The 22,854-nt window shown below is 41.2% G+C and overlaps 1 protein-coding gene across 1 annotated transcript; it reads right to left on the bottom strand.

Moving 5' to 3' along the window:
• Positions 1-5,259: 5,259 nt before the first annotated feature.
• Positions 5,260-22,710, bottom strand: OPRM1 (opioid receptor mu 1). Its single transcript, XM_042016666.1, has 3 exons — positions 22,546-22,710; positions 7,954-8,306; positions 5,260-7,230 (listed from the first exon to the last, which is right to left on the bottom strand). Exons 1-3 carry the CDS (start codon positions 22,614-22,616, stop codon positions 6,704-6,706), a joined length of 951 nt encoding a protein of 316 aa, XP_041872600.1. The 5' UTR covers positions 22,617-22,710; the 3' UTR covers positions 5,260-6,703.
• Positions 22,711-22,854: the final 144 nt, after the last annotated feature.

Below are 22,854 nucleotides of genomic sequence, written 5' to 3'. Positions count from 1 at the left end.
TTTAGAAAAAGTGATAGCTCATTGTTTTGATTTTAATGTCTTTTTTTAATATGTGAAATAGAAGCAGAAGGTGAAGCTTGGAATTTTAGGGGTTTTTTTGTTAAGGGATCACTGAAAAAAATATTTTTCCTTTGAAACTGCAGAACATTCAATCTTTGCAAGAGAAGACCTCTTGAACTACAAATTTGTTGTTCTAGATGACCTTGTGAGACTTCAGCACGTAAACAACCTGCACAGAAAACACCTCTACAAATAAATTTTAAGAGTAAATAGAGTGTACCCAACAGTATTACAATTTCATATCCCATTATTTTTCATCCTCAAAAGGTCACCTTATTTTTCAAACTATAGGTATCTAGCCTTTGAATTTTTGTTTCCAACCTCTTTTAACACCACTGTAACTCACCAAGAGCATGTCAGATTGCTACAAGCACAGTAGCTTTGTTTTAGGCTAAGGTATGTACTCCTGGTAAACATGACTGCTTTGAACACTGGAGCCTGGAAGGCCCCCAGATCTCCTGGCTCTGCTTGCTGTTACATTTCATGCTTCTGTTATGTGCAATGTAGATGTGCTGCAGAAGCAATTTTTGACAGACCGGAAAAGCAGGCACTTTCCTGTGTGGTATTTTTTTGAGGGAAAGCATATCCTACATGTTCCCACTAGCACACTTGTGGCAGTGGCAACTGCTCTGAGAGCCATGCAGCAGGAGACCCTGTCACGGCAGTGGAGTAGTTTCAGCTTCTTGAAGTTCCAACTGAAAGGAAAGAAATTGCAAATACAATGAACAATTGCTTGATATCTTCCCACCCGTAAGTTTGTGTTTACTTGTGTGTTGGGTTTTTTTAGGAGGAATTTTTTTCTCATTTGCAGCTATTGTTCTGCTGTATAAAGCTAAACACATAGCCCAGAGTAAGGCAAGACTATGGTTTTGCCGTGAAGCAACAAAGGCAGAGGAAGTGATGACAAAGACAAAGAAACACCAGTAGGTCTGAAATTCGAATTAGAATTAGAATATACCTCACATCAAGCCAGTTCTTCTCTTTTTAGGGTGGAACTCTCTATGAATTTCACTAGTATAGAAAAAATTCATTCTCTTTCTGTATTCTTTCTGTAGCAGTTACAGGGGAATTATTATGTTAGTTGAATACATTCTGTGCTCATATCAGGACACTGTCTAACTTTTGGATTTTCAGTTGAAGTCTAGTTTGAATTCTGTGTGAGGTGGACTTGCATCAGCAAACAAACCCAACAACCTCTCAGCCCTGCGTGTCCACAGTATCCGTGCTGAGTTCTACTTGCCTGCAGGCACGGTAGCACTACAGATGTTTTCATGAGGAAAACCTGCTTACTGCACAGCACGTCCTGAAAGCCTGCAACCCCTTTTTGCTCAGCCTAGCAAATTTTGTACCAGAACGTGTTGAGAGCTCGGTGGGAGACACTGCATATCAAGGGTTTATGGAATGTAAAGCAGAGACACAGAGGAAGCCAGGAGATTGACAAAGAGCCCATGTCAATGCATTTCAGCTACAAAAGAAAGCCCAGTTTTAAGGATCTATTGAACTTAGGCAAGTGTTTCATAGATGCCACTATCTTGCCAGAAATGGGCTCTTTAAGAAATCAGTACTTTAAAATTATTACTGAAATACAGCATAATTTACGAAGGAGATAGATCAATTTTCTAAAAATACACAGGAAGGCCATTCTCTGTTAACACAGGTAGATGTGAATCTGCCAAGGTTTGGAGTAACAGAAGCTGCCCATTTTTTTTCAATGTTTCTGCAACAGGACTCACCAGCATTCCCCATATTTGTTCACAGTCATTCATATAGCACTAGGAAAATTAAGAAGAAAACACTTCATTTATTTAATCAAAGTGAAGCTAGCTTTCAATTTTTCCTTGTTTTAACTTAAAAACTTTTTCTTGAATCCAATATCCTTTTTATTTCTAGATGTGGCTGCCAATTCAGGCAGTAAAGGCAAAGCTTTCAGGGCTGAGCCTTTTGTTACTGAACATATCTGAGGCCTCATTTTCATCATACGAGGAGGATTTGCAGCTTCCATTAGGGCATTCAGACATTTCAGTAGTTGAGGAGAAAGCATTAGAAGCTAAAATTCTGAAGAAGAAAGCAAGAGTTACACACAGGATGACTAAATATTCCTGAAGATGTGCCTATACATAATTTGCTTAGTTGCTTGGATACATTCAGGTGAAGCTGCTATAAAAGCAGCTATAAAAATGGGTCACAAAGAAACAAATCCACTGAAACAAATCAAATTTCTCAGATTTCTATAATTATTAATAACCCAGTTTCCTAATTATTTAGGAATTTTTGTTATTAACAAATAGATACTAGCAAAAAACTTAATATATTTGGAAAACACAGTTTTCAGGGAAAACCAACTATCAATTGCTTTTACATTTAAAAAAAATTAAAGCTTCTTGTATCTCAGAGACAAATTGATGCAGAGTCTCTGAGCATCTGAAGTAAAAGCGATTTCAATATACTTGCCAAGACATTTGATATGAATCAGTTAATATCAATGACATCAAAAACCCTCAGCCATTTGCAAAAGCTGGTATTTGGTCCTTTATTCCCCTCCCCTGCCAGTACTTGGTCGTACAGAGAAAAGATTAAAGAAAGCAGTTTAGCTTTTCAAGCATTTTCCCCCCAGGATTACATCACTCCTTCTCCATGCAAATGCACTTACAAGATTGCATAAACCCTCCTGAAAACTAAAGTGAGCCAGGCCTTTAAGCTCACTCTGGAACAGATGTATCCTATGCATTTTACTGCAGGAGTTAGTGTAACACAAGATACACCCCCCCAGATGTGAAACAGCTCAGTCTTATGGCTCTTCCAGTTTCCACATGCCTGATTAGCCACTGCCTTTTCTCCCTCAGAACTGTATTTCTCCACTGAGCATTTACAATTCCTACAAATGCTCGCACCATCAGTGTTATGGGTCAGATGCTGCTCTGTGCATTCACAAGATGTTGCATTTCTGCAGTTCTGAACTTATTTTGCTCTTTCATTTTCTGTAAATGCTGGTAAAACAATAATCAAGCACTTAATCTCAACCTTTTGGTAATGCCAGGGAGCCACAGAGTAGGCCAAAGGCCAGTATATTAACTCAGAATAATATGAATATTTATGTTTCCTGTTGGTGGTTTTGAACTGATAGAAGACACTGCTGTTCATTCCAACAATTTAAGTGCTTAGGAGTGTTAATTTTAAATGCTTTTCAATGCTTTGAATGTTAGGCCTTATGTGATTGAGCCTTGCAATTCTCATTAACTTTAGCAGGAGAAAAGAATTCTCATTTGGCTGATGCCTTTTCCTGGTCTTAAAATCAAGAGTCAAACATAGTTAGAAGGGGAAAAGGGATTTTACCTTGGTATTTATTTTAAGGATCTTTAGGTGCACACGTCGAGGTGGAATGCACCGCAATGCACCCTGCAATGCACACCCCCAAAAGATTGGGTATAACATTATAGGTTTTACTAATTAGCATATGTATCAAAAATTCCCCAATGAGAGGGTCAAGTGAGCCCCCCTCCCCAAGGAGCCTCACCCTGGATGGTTCTATCTTAGTTTACAAATGTGTTCTGGAGAGGACCTTGGGGTCTGGGGCACACTGATCCCTAACTACGAAGCTTCTAAAATGTTTAGTCTCTCAGCTTGACAAACAAGTCCAAGAATGTAGGCAAAAAGCACTAAGAATACAGAAGTTGTAAAAAGGTATAACAGGGGTATAAAACAAAAGGCAAAAAATCTTCATGGCATCATGGCAAAAAAGCAACTTGTAGAACATCTTTGTCTTAGAAAATTATGTGAAGTGTGCCAAGTACTACACAGCCTTGCAATTAGAATTCATACCAAATACTCTCCAAGGCCTTGTCTATACAAGAAAGAACTTGTCAGTATACTTCAATCAATAGATACACAAGCTAGACTTTCTTGTACAGAAAGCACTTACCTGTGAAAAGAATACCCTGTCTATAAAATTTACAGAATCTCACTGTCTGAGAAAATATTGGTTTGTCTGAGGATTTATTTTCTTTTTTCTTTTCTGAGAGCTAAAGCGGCATTCATTCTAGGGCTTTTTCTGTTTAAAATAATAATATAAATATATTAGGTATTACACTTGTAGTTACTATTCCAGAGAATCTTTTTAGTGTAGATTAGTTGAACAATCTTGTCTCTCATTCTGATAAAAGCAGACATCAAAAAATGTCTCTTACAGAAATTTTTGCTGGAGAAAAAAAAAATAAATTAAGTTTAATGTTAAGCTTTGAACATGGCTTGCTGTGAATGTATTTTACAGACATTGTGGAGAGTGAGAAAGACTGCACCAAATAGCTGCTGAGCTGAACTCCAGGGAGAAGGCCCAGGTCAGCATTCGGGGAGCACATCTGGCAGAAATAAACCAATTGCAGAATCAGCAGCTGCCAAAGCAGGGACTGCAGGGATGGTAGTGAGGAAAGTGGAGTTGGCCACTCCAAAGTCTTTCAAGTATCTGAATATGCAAAGACCCACCTCTGAGGACCTGAGCTACCAAGTGTTGTCTTCTTCTCCCTGACTCTGGGGAAAACTAATGGTTAGATGCTAGGAAGAGCTAACAAAGTAGTCAAACAATTTCTTCCAGCTCTGCATACACCTTTTTTGTTCCATGCAGATTGGCTCTCTGCCTCAGTTTCCATCCTTAGTGCCTCACTTGGACTTCATTCCTTATGTTTCCCTTTCTCCTCAGCAATCTGCCTCTCACCTCCCTTTCCCTTCACTTCCCTTCTCTTTCCATATGCTTTATTTCTTCATAACTTATTTATTTCATCACTATTGCCTAAAGGAAAAAAAAAGAAAACAAACTCTAACCAACAAAGAACCCAACTATAGGACTAGCTTCCTCCTTACTGCCACTCTCAAGATCACTTCACTTGCTTGGTCCATCCCTGCCCCAGCAGGCTGTCTCTCTTGTTGGTGTAAGCTGAAACATCTCTCTGGGAAACATCATCTTCTATTCTGTGTTTGCTCAGTGCTCAGGGAAATAGACTTTATTTCACTCAGCCTCTAGGCAGTACCACATCAATATTTTCTATGGGTAGAAGTTGAGAAGGCTACAGCTCTCCTAGAAGTAATATAAAGATATATAACTAAGTGTAGAAAATGGGTGCATACACACTGCACTCTGAAAAGCTGGAATTGTACTAGACAGAGATACATCTTGTTGTCAGACAGATGCACAAAATTGACTCCATCGAGGGTTACAAATGCATTATTAACAGATGAATCTAGTAATTTGCTCCACCTAGTAAATACTACACATATATACATACATACATACATACATACATACATACAAACATATATATGTGCACCTATGCCAAGTTTGGCAGTTCTGCTTCACCACCAGACTGAGCCAGGTGCCGATTTCACAGGCCACAGTTTGGCATGTATGAGTCAGACACTGGTGAACAATACCAACTGCTGACGCTTAATAAAGCTTCTTTAGCCCTTCTCCCTTTAGACTGTTCCCTCCTCTTTTCTGGTGCAATTACTGTTTAGTCTGCTTGGAGATGGGAATACTCTGATTTGGGCTATCTGGCAGCAGCTGAGTGGCAGGTGGGTAGCTGCTTTTGCAAGAAGCCACTGAGTTCTGCACCTCGAGGAGGCAGCCAGCTTGTGGCTGAAGTGGCAAGCAGTGGGAAAGTGGTGCACGAGCAACCTAAGTATATTGCTGAAAGGTGATACGGCAATGAATGAACCAAGCTTATGCCTTTTGTTCTTAGACAACTCAATCTTCTTCTAGTGCTTGCAGTGTGCTTGAATTACTTTCGTGAATGTTAAGATTTGCTTTCATGTTTTGCTGAGAGATGGGGCTTGCAAATTCTCAAGACTAATCACAGGACCATGGATATTGAACACATACAAAAGAGCTTCATTGCAAAAACTATGCAAAAGTAGGCTGAATAAAAAAACCAAAACAACTCTTTCTTTTGTAATCTGATGTGCCATGAAATCCCTACTTCTTAAAGGCTTTTTCTACATGGAAAAGGTATTTTCTTGGTATACGTGAAATGGCGAAATGACACATTAGTCTTTAAGACGTGTGTATATATTTATATACATATATATACACATACATATCTAACCCCACCTTATTCACCACATAATTATCTGATACAAGAACTGCATGTAGACAAGCCTTGGTCTATGTCTTACATGTCTTTCAGGACAAACAAGGCCAGGTAGGCCTTCATTGTACATTAATCAAAAGTGAACAAGCACAGTTTTTTATCTTTTTATTCACTGTTGCAATGGGACAAGAAGAGTATTCTGTCCCAATCCTGTCTCCATCAGCAGACAAGGAGTATGAACAGAGAAATCTGTGATTAATTTTCAACCTGCTGTAAACATCCTGCGAGTGAAATGCTGCTTTATGCATTTTGTACATGCATGCACGCTGGACCCAGTCACTCAAGGTACCCTTTAGAACCCTCAGCTTCTGAGCATCAAGGAGGGCAGAGAGCAACTAGCACCATGCAGGACTAGGGTCTCTGTGTATGCATACATCAGTTTCAAATATAACCTTGAAGGTGTTCAGACCTTCCAACAGCTACAAATCAGTGTAAGTGGTAACTTCAGAACACATGTCATCTCCAAGCGGGTGGCCTGGATCCAGAGATGACATCTCCACTGCTAGTCATACCTGATGGTTAGTCCTATCCACAGTGTTGGCAGTGGAAGCATGGTCACGAGTGTTTTGTCGGACTCGGGTGGAGTTTTGCTGCTCAATGGTTGAGGAAGTGGGGATGCAGAACTCTCTGAAACACCTTTTGAAATTCTCATCTAGAAATGCATAAAGGACTGGATTAAGGCAGCTATTTGTATACCCTAGAGCAATACAGAAGTGCCAGGAGACAGTCTGGAAAGTAGTTTCTGGGATGTTGACCAGGGCTTTAATGATAACATAAATGTGGATGGGAGTCCAGCAGACAATAAACACTGCCACCACTACAAGAACCATCCTTGTGATTCTCCGCAGGTTCCTATCCTTCTCTTTGGAGCCGGATAACATGCGAACACTCTTCAGGCGTAAAATCATCAGCCCATAACACACGGTAATGATCAGCACTGGCATGATGAAGGCAAAGATGAACACACAGATTTTCAGGAGGTTCTCCCAGTACCAAGCAGGGTGGGAGAATGTAAGTGTGCAGTCAATTGAGCCTGGGGGAAAGGAAAACAGCACAGAAGAACATGCAGGTCAGTTTTTAATTTCCTTTTCTTTAAACCTTTCTTTAATTAAATATCACAGGCAAATATATGAAGACTTTATGCCTAAGTAAACATGTAAAATGAAGCAATCTGTGACCTGTCATTTGCACAAACATTGGTAGGACAGAGTACTGCAAAACATGCATGAAGTGTGAGGAAAACAAAACCAAATTAACATGTTCTCTTTTGCATACTATGGCTTGGAATTTAATGTACACTGAACAAGGAAAAGAGCTGAATTGTCATAAATGCTTAAACTTTGACTCATTTTCACTTTCAGTATAAAACATGGTGAAAAGAAAGATTGTTAAACCACCACGTATGCTGAGAGTTTGGGCATTTCAGGGCAACAGGGAAGAGAATGACATGACAGTAGGTAACTACGCACTGTGAAGGGTCTGGATTTATGTTGACATGCTGTCACTATCCCTTTATGGAAAGTCTTGGAGTACCAGTGATCCAGAACATGCTCTCTGCTCTGTATCATGTCCTGCCAGACAGGGTGTAACATACTTATGACTGAAAAATTGTTGAGGGGGCTCATTTGCACTGATAACTACTTTACAGAGATTGGAGGTCAGAAGTTAATTCAATGCCTCTACACTACAGTGAAGCAATGCAGAAAGGAGAAAGGAACTGTTGAATACTCAATTTAGGAATGAAAGCCAGACTTACCATGCCTGTATTTAGTAGTTGCCATGAACATAACTGGCAGGCCAATGGCAGAGGAAAGAATCCAGTTGCAGACATTGACAATTTTGGCATTTCTGGGGGTACGGAAGTCAAGGGCCTTAACTGGGTGGCACACAGCCACGTAGCGATCCACACTCATGGTGCAGAGTGTGAAGATACTGGTGAACATATTGTAGTAGTCTATGGATATAACAATCTTACAAAGGATGGTACCAAATGGCCACGTTCCCATCAAGTAATTCACACTCTGGAATGGCAGAGTACTTGTTGCTAGGGCATCTGCCAATGCAAGATTGAAAATATAGATGTTGGTGGCAGTCTTCATTTTCGTGTACCTAGAAAAAAAAATTGGCAGAGCATGTGAATGACCACAACTGACATTGTTAAATAAAACTGAATCCATAAAACTGAGCCTATAAGAAACTTCTGTAAAATAATGTGCTAGATACTGTCAAAGATCACATTTTGTGCTTTTAACCAAATGACCTTTTAACCAAATGACCAAATGATTCACCTACATGATGGCAGTTCAGTGAGACATCAGCGAAAGGGTGTAAGGAAGAAAAGATTAATTTAACTTGTGCAGAAGGAAAAGATACACATAGAAGAAACGATATTACAAATGCTAAAGAATTGAGAAGCTGAAAAAATTGTATCTTTACAGATCAGATACTGTACTACATGGATAGATTTTCTGTACCTGCTGATGTTATGCTAAATATCATAACCATGTTCTGTAGAAATAGAGAATTCATTTGTAGGTTGTGGAGTAGTGAAGATAGCATTCCAAGTGAGCAGCACTTGAGACCCACTTTCAATGTGGATGCTGTACTTTTGCAGTGGTACAAAAGATGTTTCAATTTAAGTAATGTTCCTGGACATGCTGTCCTGATGCCCTGATTGCTACTGAGGTTGCTGGGCCCTGTGGCTGCTTGGATTTTGCGGAGTCAGATGGCTTGCTCTTTTGATGAAACTTCCGTTTCTGCAAAACTAATAAGCAGAGTGTTTGATCAAACATTTTACAATTTACAGAGTGCTTTTCAAGAGGAACAGCCCATTTCAAAAGACCTGTCAGGGAACCTGCTAGGGAAGACAAAATGTAAAATACACTATTTAATGGGTTTTATCTCTCTGAGTTAGATCTCTTCAGAACATGAGTCAGTTGCAAAAAAATCCCAATGAAAGGATTTTGTAGGGAACGTGCATTTGGAACTTTTCTTTAGTAGGGTGTGGAGAAATGCAGACTTCATGTTGAATTGACATAGAAAACTTTTATGATTAACATTTGAAGCCATTGATACTGGATTTGTTCTCTCATTTTTAGCACTGTGCATGAGAAGCCACTAATAACCCTAATTTCAATTTAGGGTGCTTCTAAAAAACATATTTTCAGGTAGATCCAAACTCTATCTTGATGCTGCCTTTAGAAAGTATGATCTGAATATGACACCCTCCCGTTGTAAATAAACTTCATATTCTCGAAGTCCTGTAAAAACTTTTCCGTTTATCTAACAAGTTTGTAACACTAACACAGGAGGAGGTAGATGCTGCAAGCATCCATAACTCTCTCCTCTGGAAACTGGAAAAAATGTACAGGATTGCAGTGTGGGAGAGGTACAGCTCTAAAAACTGTTTGGAGGAAGGAGAAAATATTTCTTGGGCAATTTGCTGGAGAATCTTGCAGATGAGAATGAAAGCAGCAACATTTATATTTTGTTTTTACTATTATCCAGTACTAAGCCCTGTGGTTTATCAAAATGAATGTCTTTCTGAAGGTCTGAGATATCCAGGAGTAGCTGAAGGTATGTCCAGAGCTAACCTGAAGGTTTGATTTTGTTGTGAGCAGGCATGTCCAGCTTTCTCCCACCCGATCTGTTCAGGCAAGTACAGCAACAGAGGGGCAGTGAGTCTCAGCTCTGCACAGACAGGTAAGGGTGACAAGGATTCTGTGCCCTCACCCAGGCTGCTGATCCCTGCTCAGACCTTAGATGATTGCCTGCCTTATCTTTATGGCTGGATAAGAAAGCACACTTGGGAATGCTGCTCAGAGCTGCTGTCATCACACGTGATTCCGGGACAGGTCTCTCTGGAGAGTGCATCATCAGATAATAATGACACTGCTTTGTTATCAGTAATTAAAGCCACTATGATTTAAAGGGAACACCTGACACAGCAAAAAAACCCCAAACCATCAACCAACACGTAAATGACATTCAGATTAGCATGACAGAGGATGGACAGAAAAATTCTCTGAATAAATAGAATAGAATAAATAGAATAAAGTTTCTTCACTGGGCATGGGCCTTATCCCACTTAAATGCTACACATTTTTCAGTTTTGCTATCTACTTTTCATTGTCAGTTTAAGTTTAAAAGTTCTTGGACTTACTATGTTTAATGGCCTCTGTAGACCACTAGTGAAGGGTTTTGCTTGAGGTACTCCGTAATCTTTGTACTTCTAATCATGCTGTTCTTACAATGAATAGAAGCAGAGCTCGTATGGTGATGGAAAGTATTTACTATGCCTACTCAACAAAAGTCTATTGAAATTTACAATATTCTTTTCAGTGAATTCTATAGGATTTGGGCGTTTCTCTGTACTGAATATTTAACGACTTTATAAGGGGCTTATTTCTGCAAGGTACATTTTGTAAAACATGTATTTTTCCAAATAAGTAGATTATCAGTGCCCCCAGGATTATTTTTTGGCACGAACAAATAAATACCAAAGCAATTGATTAAATGTAATTTTAACAGCATGAAAAGTAACAGTCAATCAAAATGGAGCTTTTCAAAGTCTTTACTTTAGCTGTCATTATACTTTTTGCTAAGGTATCAGTCTACCTATTTGAAGAAGCAGAACAAACATTTCCATTATCCAGGCGTAGATGTATATGGGATGAGATTTCTATACTTGAGAGTGACTTAGTAATACCAAAATGTATAATGCAAAAATTTATAAATGCAATCTTTTAAGGTACTGCTTTCACACTTTCTTTCAAACCCACTAGAGAATCTAAAAATTAACAGATGTGTAAAGAAAGAATCTTAATTGCAAACTCATGAAAATCTGAATACTGGTATTTAGATTACATTGAAATTTCAGCATCTAAAACATCAAGTGTATTAAATTTTGCATGACAATGAGCAAGGTTGTAAGTGAAGACGGAAGTTTACTTTGGGTGGCCTTACTTTTATTTTACAACTCTGCAATGAAAAGAGTAATAAAATATGATGATTCAGGGTTTCTTGTGAATATTTAGCACAATACTGCTCTTGATATATACCCAAATTAATTATGTTCATTATAATACTGACACCCACTAGTATACCCCTTCTAACTCCTCAGTGCATGATTTGTATCATAAAATATCTGTTAAGTGTTGTTTTATTGGTAATAGTACATGAGACTAATCAGATTTACAACAGTAAGAGTACACTTTATATCTGTCTAATTTTTTAGGGAAAGCTCAGCCTTGCCTTTATCTTCAATCCAACCAAGCTTTAAAATAGACTTCAAGTTTGAAGACCTGAGCTGTACTGGTCCACTCAACTGGGATTTGCTTGGAATCAGAAAAAAGCAGTGGAGAAAAGAGTGAGAATTCAGCTCAGATAGTCACCAAGTTCTTAGCATTCAAGGATTAATAGAAAGTCTTGAAATGGACCACTCAACTGGCTGCCCACAGGCCACTTGCAGTTTGTAAACCAAATAAAACCTTCACCAGATTAACCTCAGAGAGACTCCAGCTCCCTTGTAAAACGTGTAACAGCACCTTGGACAGGAGCCAGGACCACCTTCCCTTCCACTTCTCATGCAACAGGAGAGATGTGAGCATGTTGTGACTCTCTGCAAAGACACCTGCCACAGCCCTGTTTCTGGCCTGTCCACTCCAATAGTTAAGTTACCACCTTCAAATATTTTTTAAGTCTCTTCTTTTAAGCTTCTTAAAATTTAGTGAAATCTTTAGTTTGCATCATACTTTATTTAAGCCTAACAGATAGAGTTTGTGTACTGCTATCATGGTCTATACAACCAACTTAGTCGTGTCCCTACTGCTCCTTGGTCAAGTGGTTTACATCCATATGGATTGTTGAGATATCTCCTCCTCCAAAGCCTTCTGCCCTTCTGGACCAGATCAGTTTTACAGCATCCTTGTGCCATTGGGCTGGTGCAAAGAAGCTAGAGAGGTCCACATTTAGCTCAGTGTAATACAGAGTATAATAATAATACAGCTACATTCTTGCTTTTTATTATTATTATTAATGATGCAGCTCAGAGTAATACATACCACTGCAAATTCATTTGAAAAATTTCCTATCTGAATAACATCAATGAGAAGGAAAGCAGAAACAGTCTTTTGCACTTAGGGAATAGGCTGGTTGATGACAGACTCATAATAATTACTTTCAGCAACACAAAGGCACGCAAGGTTTTGCCTACAGAATGCTTATTTGGAGACAAAGACTGCTTCAAGACCTGTGTCTAAGTTCAGTGCAAAATACATGAAAAACTGGAGAAAATCGCTGGAGATTAACTGCAGAAAGCAGGCACTCTCAAAAATGGTTTGGCTGCTGAAAGAAACAACAGCCAACAGCTCGGTCTTGCATACAGACAACCTGACAGAACTCTTGTTGATGCTGGAGATGAGGTTAGCATTTCAAATTCATGTTCTTCTTGCATAAATGACTTGTTAAATAAATGAAGAATCATTATGTGCATACACTAGATTAGTTGAGGTCGCCTTGGCTGGGAAGATAAAAGCATGTCAAGTATGCCTAGTTGAATCAACTCAGATTAACATTTTTTCTCTGTGATTGTTCTGGTGCACCTTGTATATGCAACTCAAAAACAGTAGGAAAACCGGATTTTTTGGCATGTTTTTCTGAGATATCAGGTACTTTAATTTTTTGTTGAGCCCTTAAACCTTTGAACAAGGTCATGACATATTCAAGGTGGTCTGTAAAAACCCTCAAAATTTTTTCTGCCAATCCAATTAGTATATTTTACACTGAAATGAAGTCTCTCAAGCCTTATTCTGGAAAGTACCTTTGAGCTAATGGGTCTCAAATGATGGACTCTACTGATGTCCATCCCATTTTATTGTCCTTTTTCTTTCTTCACATGGTAATGGGTCTCTATAAAGTGAAAGACCTGTACTGTATCTCAGCCACAGCTGTGACGTGTGCTGTGGCAGGCTGTAACCCATTAAATGTTTTGAAGTCATATATATTCTGGATAGGTCTAACCTTCCTGTCTGTGAGCACATGATTTAATCAGCTTGAAAACTTAAGTCTTTGATTTTTCTATTCATGGGTACTTCTGAATGCTTATTCCTTACACTATCAAATTTCATCTCTGGCTACAAGCACCATACATTTGTGCACCACCCTGATAGGTTATCAGGCAGTAAGGCGATCCAGACTTGAGGTGCCATCTTGTGGTTAACAATCTCTGCATCCTTTTGATCTATGTTCTACTCAAGAGATCTTATACAAGGTTGTAATTTAAACATAGTAAGCCCTGAGTGAAACCAAACCAACAATAAATTGAAAAAAAAAAAACTTGAGCAGGTACAACAATAGAGCTGAAAGCATTCATATTTGGTTGCAATTAAATTGTGCAATTTGCACCACATTCACTTACTTCCTGCACCCATCCCGAGTTTGGGGATAAAAGCTGAAATGGGGAAGTGAGGAAGCTTTCACTGCCTTTAAGAAAGACAGAGGCAGTTGCTGTTCTCTCCTGTTAAAGTCTTGCATCCTGACTGCCAGCACAGTGCTACCCAGTCACTGCTGTGACCCGTCATGGTGACTTAATTAGAAAGATGAAAAATATTAGGCATCACTTAGGTGTCAAGGCATGACTTACTGAGGGAGTGCAGTAGATCTAAAATCACAGAGTTTAGTTATTTGACAAACTTGGTCATACTTCACATACATTGGAGCAGCTTTCTCTCCTTTCTTCACTTACTGGCAAGCAGATGTCCATTTTCTGAAGGAGTTTGAGTGTATATGTGGTCAATGTGGACCTGATCACAGGACAGGTAACTGCTGGACTGTAGTTGCTTCAGTTGCTACCTCTTTTCCCCCTAATAATTTGTTTTCCCACTGCCAAGTTCCTTTTTCACTTTATTCTCCTCCATAGCACAAATGAGATTCAGCCAGAATGTCACCAAAGTTTACTTCCCTCGGGTTACCTTGTTAGCATCTTTGACTTCCCAGCTTACCCCTTCCTCACATCAGGACAGTGCCAAGGCATGTGCAGATCCAGCAGTATCTGCTTACAGGATGCAGGAGAAACAAGCAGAGCACATCACCTCCCAGGAAGCAGCACCAGCTCAGGGCCATTTTTTTTTGTACTCAGAACCCATCAGGAATTTCTCTCATACCTCAGCTTTGTGAGAGAGTGAGCTAAACTAAAGCCTTTTTAGTCAGTCACCTTTAGACTCCAGTGCCAATCTTTTTGGAAATGATGTGGCACCATGAGAGTTGTGAGAGCATATGACATCATCCTGTTTTCCTGCATTGGGCTTTGGACTAAAAATTACTTGCTGCTGTCTTTGTGGCTCTTTCTGATTTTTTTTCTTGCTACTCAAAGGCATCATATAGAAGTCCTCTTTCTGCTATTTAGTTTGAGCCAGTGAGTTTAGTCCCTACCCAGAGAAAATGAAACAAGCTTTTTTCTTTTGGGAAAAAATAGCTATTTTCAGGAGGAAGGCTGGTCCTTTCCATTGATGTCTGACTGAGAGGATTAACAAGCAAGGAGATTACTTCAGAGAGAAAACACAAACTTCACAGGAGTCATAACAGGTAATTATTTTACGATTTCTTATTATTTTCATGCCTTTTTAAGTTACATAAATGTGAAAAATATCCTGGCAGAAATCCATACAAAATAAAGATGATGTGATACTTTTTTTTTTTTTTTTCAAAAAAGGGTGGAGAACCAGTCAAGAACAAGTATAGGTATATCACTTGCCACAAAAATATTTAAGATGTTGCTATGTCTTATAACTCCTAATTTGCTCGTCTTTTCCCACACATCATAAAAAGCTACTTAATGATAAAAAAAAAAAAATGACAGTAATAAGTATGCTCCAGTGCCCAAACCGTCATCTGCTGGTACACTTCCTTCCCTTCCAGCCTAGTTAAATGGGAGGAAAATTACCTGCCAATTATTTCAGAACTTAATCTGCCCTGTTTGCTAAACCACTTTTATTTGAGCCTCTGTTTGCCTGGTGCTGAGGCATATGGGTCTCCAATAAAGGTCGCTGCTTTCATGGTTATTGTGTAACATATCTCTCTGAAATAAATCAATGGTGCTAAAAAGACTAACTTCAGTATATTGCCATTATCGAGCAGCAGGTGCTTATTGTTGAAGGTTTTGCTTTGCTAGGAGGACATATAAAGGAAAACTGTCAGTATATTCAATTTAACTTTCTCCCCTCTGCCTTCAGGGAAGTGTGATTGAGAGTAAAACTGCTGACTACATCTCTGATAACTGTGGTGACATTTTTCCAGAGGGGACAAGTTATCAGCTACTTTGTCTGGTTTCCAGGTGCTGATACCCTCCTCCTGATTTGTAGACTGATCACCTGAGATAAGGACTGTACATGAAATATCCCTGGTCAGCAGGGAAGCTGGCAGGGAAGCCTTTGAAGACAGTTTTACTGTCTTCACACCTGTAAAGGTGTGGTAGGGACCAGCAGGTAATCAATGCCCCTTGGCCAGAGGGGAGCAGGGAGGTGGCATAGGGCCGGAGGCCAGGCCATACACAGACTGTACAGATCAAAGCAACAGCAGGTATACAAGGCATGGCCTCTTGCATACAGGAGATTGGGATCTTCTGGTGAAGCTGTTGAGTGTGATCTGGAAAGGAACGACAGAGGTGAGACAAAGGAACTAGAGAGAATAAATGTGGAGGAAGGCTTGCCTGTGATGGGGGAAAAGCGGAAAGCAGGCAATGGTGGCAGCTGGTGTGACAGAAAGAAGGAACACAGTTATGTGCTATGTGAGAAGACCAAATCAGAAATACTGGAAATCATGGACTCGCTCTACATGTCAAGGATGAGACTGTGTCTGAAACTGGGGCTCTGAGGGAGTTACTAAGACCACAATCTTATGAGAACGATTTGGGTAATTGGGTCCTTAGATGATTTTTCTACAGGGGCAGCACATCCCAGGGCTGAAGATTAGCACTGTGACAACTGGTGCTCCCTGTTCCCCCTTAAAAAAGAGACTTCACTCAGTTGGAACTGCTCCACACAACACGATGAGGAGGAGATGCTCCATTTTGCACAAACATTTTTGTTCTGAAGTTTTATTCCTGATCTGAGATACAAGATCTTATAGCTGATAATTGAACACTTCTCAGTAAGAAGGTGGAAAAAAAAAATCTATTTCATGTCCTTCACAGGTATTTGATTAGCTATGGTGTGTCATCCCTACCTTTTTTCATCATGTAAATTCAAAGGGAAATAGCAATAAAATTTAGAAGTGTTTAACATTAAATGGATGAATAAGAATGCTTCTTATCACAGCTCAGCTAAGCTGTGGAACTGCTTGAGAGTGAGCACCATTAAAAGTCCACTTCCAAAAGAGACTAGGGGTCTTTGAAAGATAATTATAATATTCCCACTTTCAATATCATAAACCCAAACTTCATTCTATAAACCAAAGAAGACAAAGATGATTATGAAAAGAGCTTTCTTTTAGATCAGCTTAAGCACAACAATTCAGAAAATAGCTGCTATTGGATTTTAAAAAAATGTAGCTACAAGAGTGGATTTGTATTTTGAAGAGACTTATCAAGCATTGGAAACTTGTTTCCACTTGGAATCATCATGAAAATAAATAATTTTTTGAAAATGTCTGTTAATGAAGATCTCTAAAACAACCATCTCAGAACACCTAAGCTTAAAAATAACCAACTTAGAATCTTTAAAAATGCTTCAAATTTTTGTTTCAAAGCAGCTTTGTTTAGTAGTGGCAATCTTTGTGACCTTCTTTTTCCAATCTTATTTTTGATCCTTAATTTTTTGGGGACTGCTGCATGTTAGAAATGTCCACAAAAAGCTGCTGAATAAATGCTGATGCAAAAACTGCAGCTCAAGAAAGTCTCTCTGCAGTCTAACAGTCTGTTAGAGTGATACTCACACAGTGTTGCCCCTATTTCTTCCACTCTGTGACTAAACACCAGGTGCTGGCTATGGCTGGAAAAGAGGCTAGTAGGCTAAATTATGATCCTGAGACATTTGGACTTGCATCATGATAGGTTTGAGATTTTTGTAAATATGTCACCTTTTGATCTAAAGAAGTTATCAAAGCTTATCCACAGTGTTTAGCAAAAGTTATGCTTGATGGTTTGGAAAAACACCATAAATTGAAATAAAGCAGTACTTAAGGATTATGTTAGCTAAATAGCTCATTAGTCATTAGCTTGCTAGTAACTATGTAATATAAGCAATGTGTGCATACATTGCTTATATTACATAATTATTGAAGCCACGAAAAGTGGGTAACACTTTATTATTTTTAAAAAAGAAATTAAAAGAAAAATCAGGAAGTGTTTAATACTATTTTTCATGGGACCCATTGCCATAGTGGCACTCCAGGAAAAGTACAGTGGGATCAAACAGCTTTTTAAAGAGAAATTGAGTGAGAAGGGTTGTTTTCTGCCCAGAACTGCCCAGTGGTACTACCAGAGCCAGAGGGTCTGTGCACCTGGGCCTGGCATGCTGTCTTGTGTGCAGGAGTGTACTGGGATGGGGGCCAAGCACAGGGTCTGGAGATGAGTCTGGGGCTGCAGAGCTCTCACTCATCCCTCAGGTGCCTCTGCTTCCTCAGTGAGATGGGTGTTACCCCCAGGTTGCAGCCTCATGTATTTTTTGGTCAAATTTTGACCATGTCTGTAAAAACATAATCAAAAGAAAAAGGAAAGAACAAGAGAATACAAAGGTGTACATTCCATTTTATCTGTCTGCTTTCCTTCATCTTGGGGTAGGGAGGGGAGCTGCTTGCTAGTTAAACATTTGCCCACTAGCAAAGGTTGGTAAACTCTGTCACAAACAGTGTGCAAACAGGGACACCTGCCTTTCTGTAAGTCAGGATGCTGAGGGTCACCCCCTTGCTATGCTGCTGATTTAATTCAGCTCCTCTGCTGCTCCTGCCCAACAGTGCTCCCTCAGTTCTGTCCCCAGATCTTCTCTGCCTGGTGCTGTGAGCTGTATTAATTCATAATTGACATGACTGGATAAGGCTGCTGAGGCTTTCAGCTCTTAGCACAGGGGTGGAACCTTTGCAGTCAGTGGAACAGGCAGGACACACACTCACACGTGCAATGCCATACAAATGCAGAGAAGTTCATGAGGCTGTGGACAGGAAAGAAAAGCAGCAATCTTATGCATTTCTTGGTTTCTAAGCTCCCTGATCTATGCTGCTGCAAAAGATGCTGTAAGCTGCCTTACATACTGCATCCATAACATCATGTCACCTTGCAAAGAACCCATTTTTTAGAAACACTTGTTTTGCTTCACCCACTTTCCAGCTTGTGATAAAAAAAATCTGAAAATTTTCTCTAAAAAGACTCCACACTTCTGTGCATGTGTGTGAGAATATTTATTCCCCTGGTGATATCAATTATTTCTATAACTGAAATTTCAACTCTAAGTCTGTTCTACTTAATAAAACAGTTTTTCTGAATTGCGAGTGAGCTCAGCTGAACTAACCAGAGCTTTCAGGCTGCAGTCTTTCCAGATTAGATGATGCTTTTTTTTTTTTTTCAAAACACTATTAAGAGGCTGTTTTGAGACACATAGAAAGATTTCTCTTAATTTCAGGGAGAGGACTTCTTTGACTTCTTTCCCTGTTTACCTTGTTTTTTTTTTTTTTAAAGCATTGCAACAATTTACACAACGAAACAAGACATTTCCTTCCTCTGCAAAGGATCACAGAGAACTGAGACCCCTTTGTTTATGGTATGTGACGAAATTTATAGCAAAATAAATGAGAAATTACTCTGAACTTGAGTGACTACAGTGGCTGTTGGGGGAATTACAGTCCTCCCAGGGTATTTGGATTGTGGGGGACTGGGGCGTCTGTGAGCTATTCCTCTCTTCCAGACCTGCAATGCTCAAGATTTTCATCTAGGATCTATTACAGCTTTCTAGCATATTGCCTTAATCACAAGGCATATTCTTCTTCCCACTCTAATTGTGAGACTAATATACCACCGACTTGATGAGAAAGCTGGAAAAGCCTTTGGATTACTGTGTAAATTAATTCAATGCCACATGGTACTAATTGTACACTGTCTTGTTGTACTCTGCAGCTGCTAGAAGTAGCATTTGCTGTTGATATAGCCATAACATCATTGTGTTCATATTAGTAATTTACACTTACACAAAGCACATGAGGAAAATAGATAATAAAAATTATCTACAGATTTTTCAGATTATAGGAAATTCACAGCTGGCAGCAAAACCTATTAAACTACTACTTCTGTCACTTGAAGGGGTTTTTTGGTACTTGAGAAAGGAAACAGCTCAGTGTTAGTAACATGAGGTTAAGCCTCACACACTACATATAAAACACATAAATATTAATTCAAAGATGAGAGCATTCAGCTGGACAGGAACCATCTGGAAGAATGAGGAAGGTGGATGAGAATGCATTAATTATAAAGTAATACGTATAAATTGGAAATCCATGGACCTGCTTTGCAAGAAGAGCCTTATTTTCCCATTGATAATCACAATACATTTCTAACTCCTCATTGGACATGTCTGCTTTCTGATCTCTGTTTGCCCCAGCAGGGATAGCAGGGTGGCATTGTGGAGTGATAGTGATAGCTCCCTGTCAGGCCAGCACTTGCACAGCTCTGGCTCCAAACCCCTGGATTTGCCTCATGTGGAAAAATTGTAAGAGTAATAATGTTTATAAGAATAATATAATTATTTTAAAAATATTTCCAAAGAAACCAAACATGAGATGTTAGCATGCAGCACACTCGATCTGAAGCCACTGCTGCTTTCACTGGGGCTGGACTCTGAAAGGTGAGTCGGACAGTTTCAAATATCTAAGCATCTACCTCCCAACTCCTAGTATTTTCAAGCCAAACTAGGTACCAATGTTACTTAAAAATCTTCATTTTTAGTAACGTCAATTCCTCTCACAATTATTTTGAAGTTCAATATTTTGTTCTCCCAGAGCAGGCATGATGGGAAAGGCAGATAAAGAAGGGGAGTTTTATAGGATGAAAAAATCAATCCAGTGAAACACTGGCCTCCTATGTGTAGCTGGATGCAAGGAGGCGTGAATGTGAGCACACAGGGTCACCATTTCATAGGTACATTTCTATGATTTGAAACACTGTCATGCTAGTGTAGTGGGCAACAGGAACTAAATCACTAAGCTCCCTATTGCTGACCAGATGCACTACCCCTACAGAGAAGCACAGAAAGGGAATGTATTTTTATGTTGCTTAAGCCACAGATCCTATTCAGCCATTAGCATATAAACTCCTTTCCATCCCAATTGCTAAAGAGCTATGTGGTATTAATTGGGAAGGAATTCTGTCATACTAAAAGCTGTTCTTGAACAGGAGATGTGGAGTTTGCCATAGAATTCCTGATGGTATTGGACAAGCCATTTAATTTGTGTTTTCCTCTGTAAAATGAAAATGCATTTCTCCTACTGATTCTGGCCTTTGTTTTTAAGCTGTCATCTCAGGGAAAGATGCTGTCTTTAGATAGAAATCTAAATACAAGGGCCTCATTCGATTTGACTTTGTAGTGCAAGTGTAATTCAATTAATTACTGTAAGAAATATGAACCTAGTAAGGGTTATGCCCAGGATAATAAACACATAATTCCAGGGACAACCTGTGGCATATTTCTCTGGTGACAGCTCTCCTGTCTCTGTTACACTGTGCATCTGCTTTTTCTCCCAGAGCAATGCATTCAACACTGCTATGGTGATTGCAGTCATGCCCCCACTTGGAAGCCTTTCTGCAGATGTATCTTCACATAGACAGCTTGAGTTTTGTACTGACCAAAAAACAGACAGGATGGAAGAGAATCTGCCCAGCTGTGTACATGCAGCCTCTAAATTATAGTTAAACCCACCAGGTTTCTGAACTGGTCTAGTCTGAACCACTGATGGATATTACTCGTGTTCTCACTAGGTCTACCAGATGCACAGTCTTTGCAACGGCATCCCTAACACGTGCCGAAGGAATCATCCTCCACCCTGCTGTAAAAGCCCACCGTGACCGCCACCTTCATCCCCGGCTTTCTACAGCTGGCACTGCCAGCGCTGCACCCACGCACCACAAAGCCACCCGGTGCCGCTGGTCTGCAAGTGATGCCAAGAGACAACCCCTGTTCTGCGCCCACGGCACCTATGCCCGACAGCCGCGGCCCCGACTCCTCGGGGAGCGCAGCGTTCAAAGGGGGAACGGACGCTCCAGACGGGGGGAAATTGGAAATGCCGGGGCTGCCTCGAAAGGAAGGGAGCGCGCCCCTGGGCCACTCCAATCTCCCCCCTTAAAAGCTCCCGTTGGGCTCTCCAGGGCTCAGTGGATGCTTGGTTTGGCAACGACGAGCAGCCACGAAAGGACCTGAGCTCAGTCAGCCCCGTCCTGTCGCGCCCCGCTGTCCTGCTCCCGGCCCATCGCTCCCGGCCCATCGCTCCCGGGAGGTGGCAGTGTTTCCCCACGGAAGCCACCCGCCCCGCTCCGCTCCGCTCCGCTGCCAGGCCGCAAAGGAGCCTCTTTCATCTACCTCTCACTCGTTTTCCGCTCACTTACGGGGAATGGATTTATCGCGCGGGATCTGATCTGTAATAGCCCCAGTGGGGCCTTTTTCTCTTGCGGGCGAGAAAGTTGCGAAGTGCCGCAGCACAGCCGGAACGCCGGGATTACGGAGAGCGGTCGCGATCACGGCATACGTATTTATTGTATACGCACCTATGTCTATACACACATATAAATGTATATCAATAGACACACAGAGATCTAGACACGAGGCAGAGGATCTCCAAATACGGGCATAGAGAAACGTTTAACCGCGGTGCCATTTACATTTTGTTCGTGCATTTGGGAGAGGTGGGTGGAAAGACAGGTGGATGCGTGCCGGCTATCCGTGTACCACCCCGTACCCGTACGCGCTCACAGGCAGTGGCTATAGTCCCTTTAAATCCTCGCTCCTCAGGGGACAGGTGCGGGATTCAGGCCCCGTTGGCCAGAGCAGCTCGCAGAGGTGCTGCAGCTCGGAGGGTCCTTAGAACATCCTCGGACGCGCAGCGGTTTCTGACGGACCGGCCGCCCCTCACGGCTCCACCGCAAGTTTCTTTTCCCCCATCGCCCGCTCCGGCTCTTTAACAAAAACCTCTTTCCCTTTCCCGCGGGGGCCGGCGCCCCTCCGCACTCCCCAGTGCAGTCCTTTGCGCGCTGCCCGCCGGAGGAGGACCGCAGCATCCCCGCCGGGACACCGTCCCGTATCCCGGCTCCTGGCAGCGGGGTTCCGCCCCGACGGCAGCGGCCGTGGGCTGCGGGGCGGGGCGGGGTGGCACTCACCTGACGATGACATACATGACCAAGAAGTTGCCGAAGAGCCCCACGACGCAGACCACGGAGTAGAGGGCCATGATGGCGATGGCGGTGACCACGGAGGGACCGCCGCCCGCGGGCGCGCAGGGCCCGCTGCCGCCCGCGCTGCCATTGCCGCCGCCGCAGGGCTCGGAGCGGTTCCAGCCCAGCGCCGCCGAGGCGTTGCCCCAGGCCGGGCAGGGCGCCCCGGGCGGGCGGCAGGCGGAGGCGTTGGCGGCGAACGGGACCTCCAGGGCGCCGGCGAGGAGCGGCGCGGACGCGTTGCCCAGCCGTTGG

The sequence above is a fragment of the Corvus kubaryi genome, unplaced genomic scaffold (assembly GCF_017639235.1).
Source record: "Corvus kubaryi isolate FWS band 111438036 unplaced genomic scaffold, C.kubaryi_AGA036_p1.0 split3-73, whole genome shotgun sequence".
Taxonomy (NCBI): Eukaryota; Metazoa; Chordata; class Aves; order Passeriformes; family Corvidae; genus Corvus; species Corvus kubaryi.
This window is presented reverse-complemented; position numbering and strand designations above follow the sequence as displayed.

What these genes read in the sequence shown, in the direction of transcription:
- OPRM1 (XM_042016666.1), bottom strand. Translation starts at nt 22,616, where the DNA reads ATGGCCCTCTACTCCGTGGTCTGCGTCGTGGGGCTCTTCGGCAACTTC. An exon ending in GTCATGTATGTCATCGTCAG is followed by an intron (nt 8,307 to 22,545) that starts GTGAGTGCCACC and finishes TTTTTTTTCTAG; the next exon opens with GTACACGAAAATGAAGACTG. An exon ending in AACTACTAAATACAGGCATG is followed by an intron (nt 7,231 to 7,953) that starts GTAAGTCTGGCT and finishes CCTTTCCCCCAG; the next exon opens with GCTCAATTGACTGCACACTT.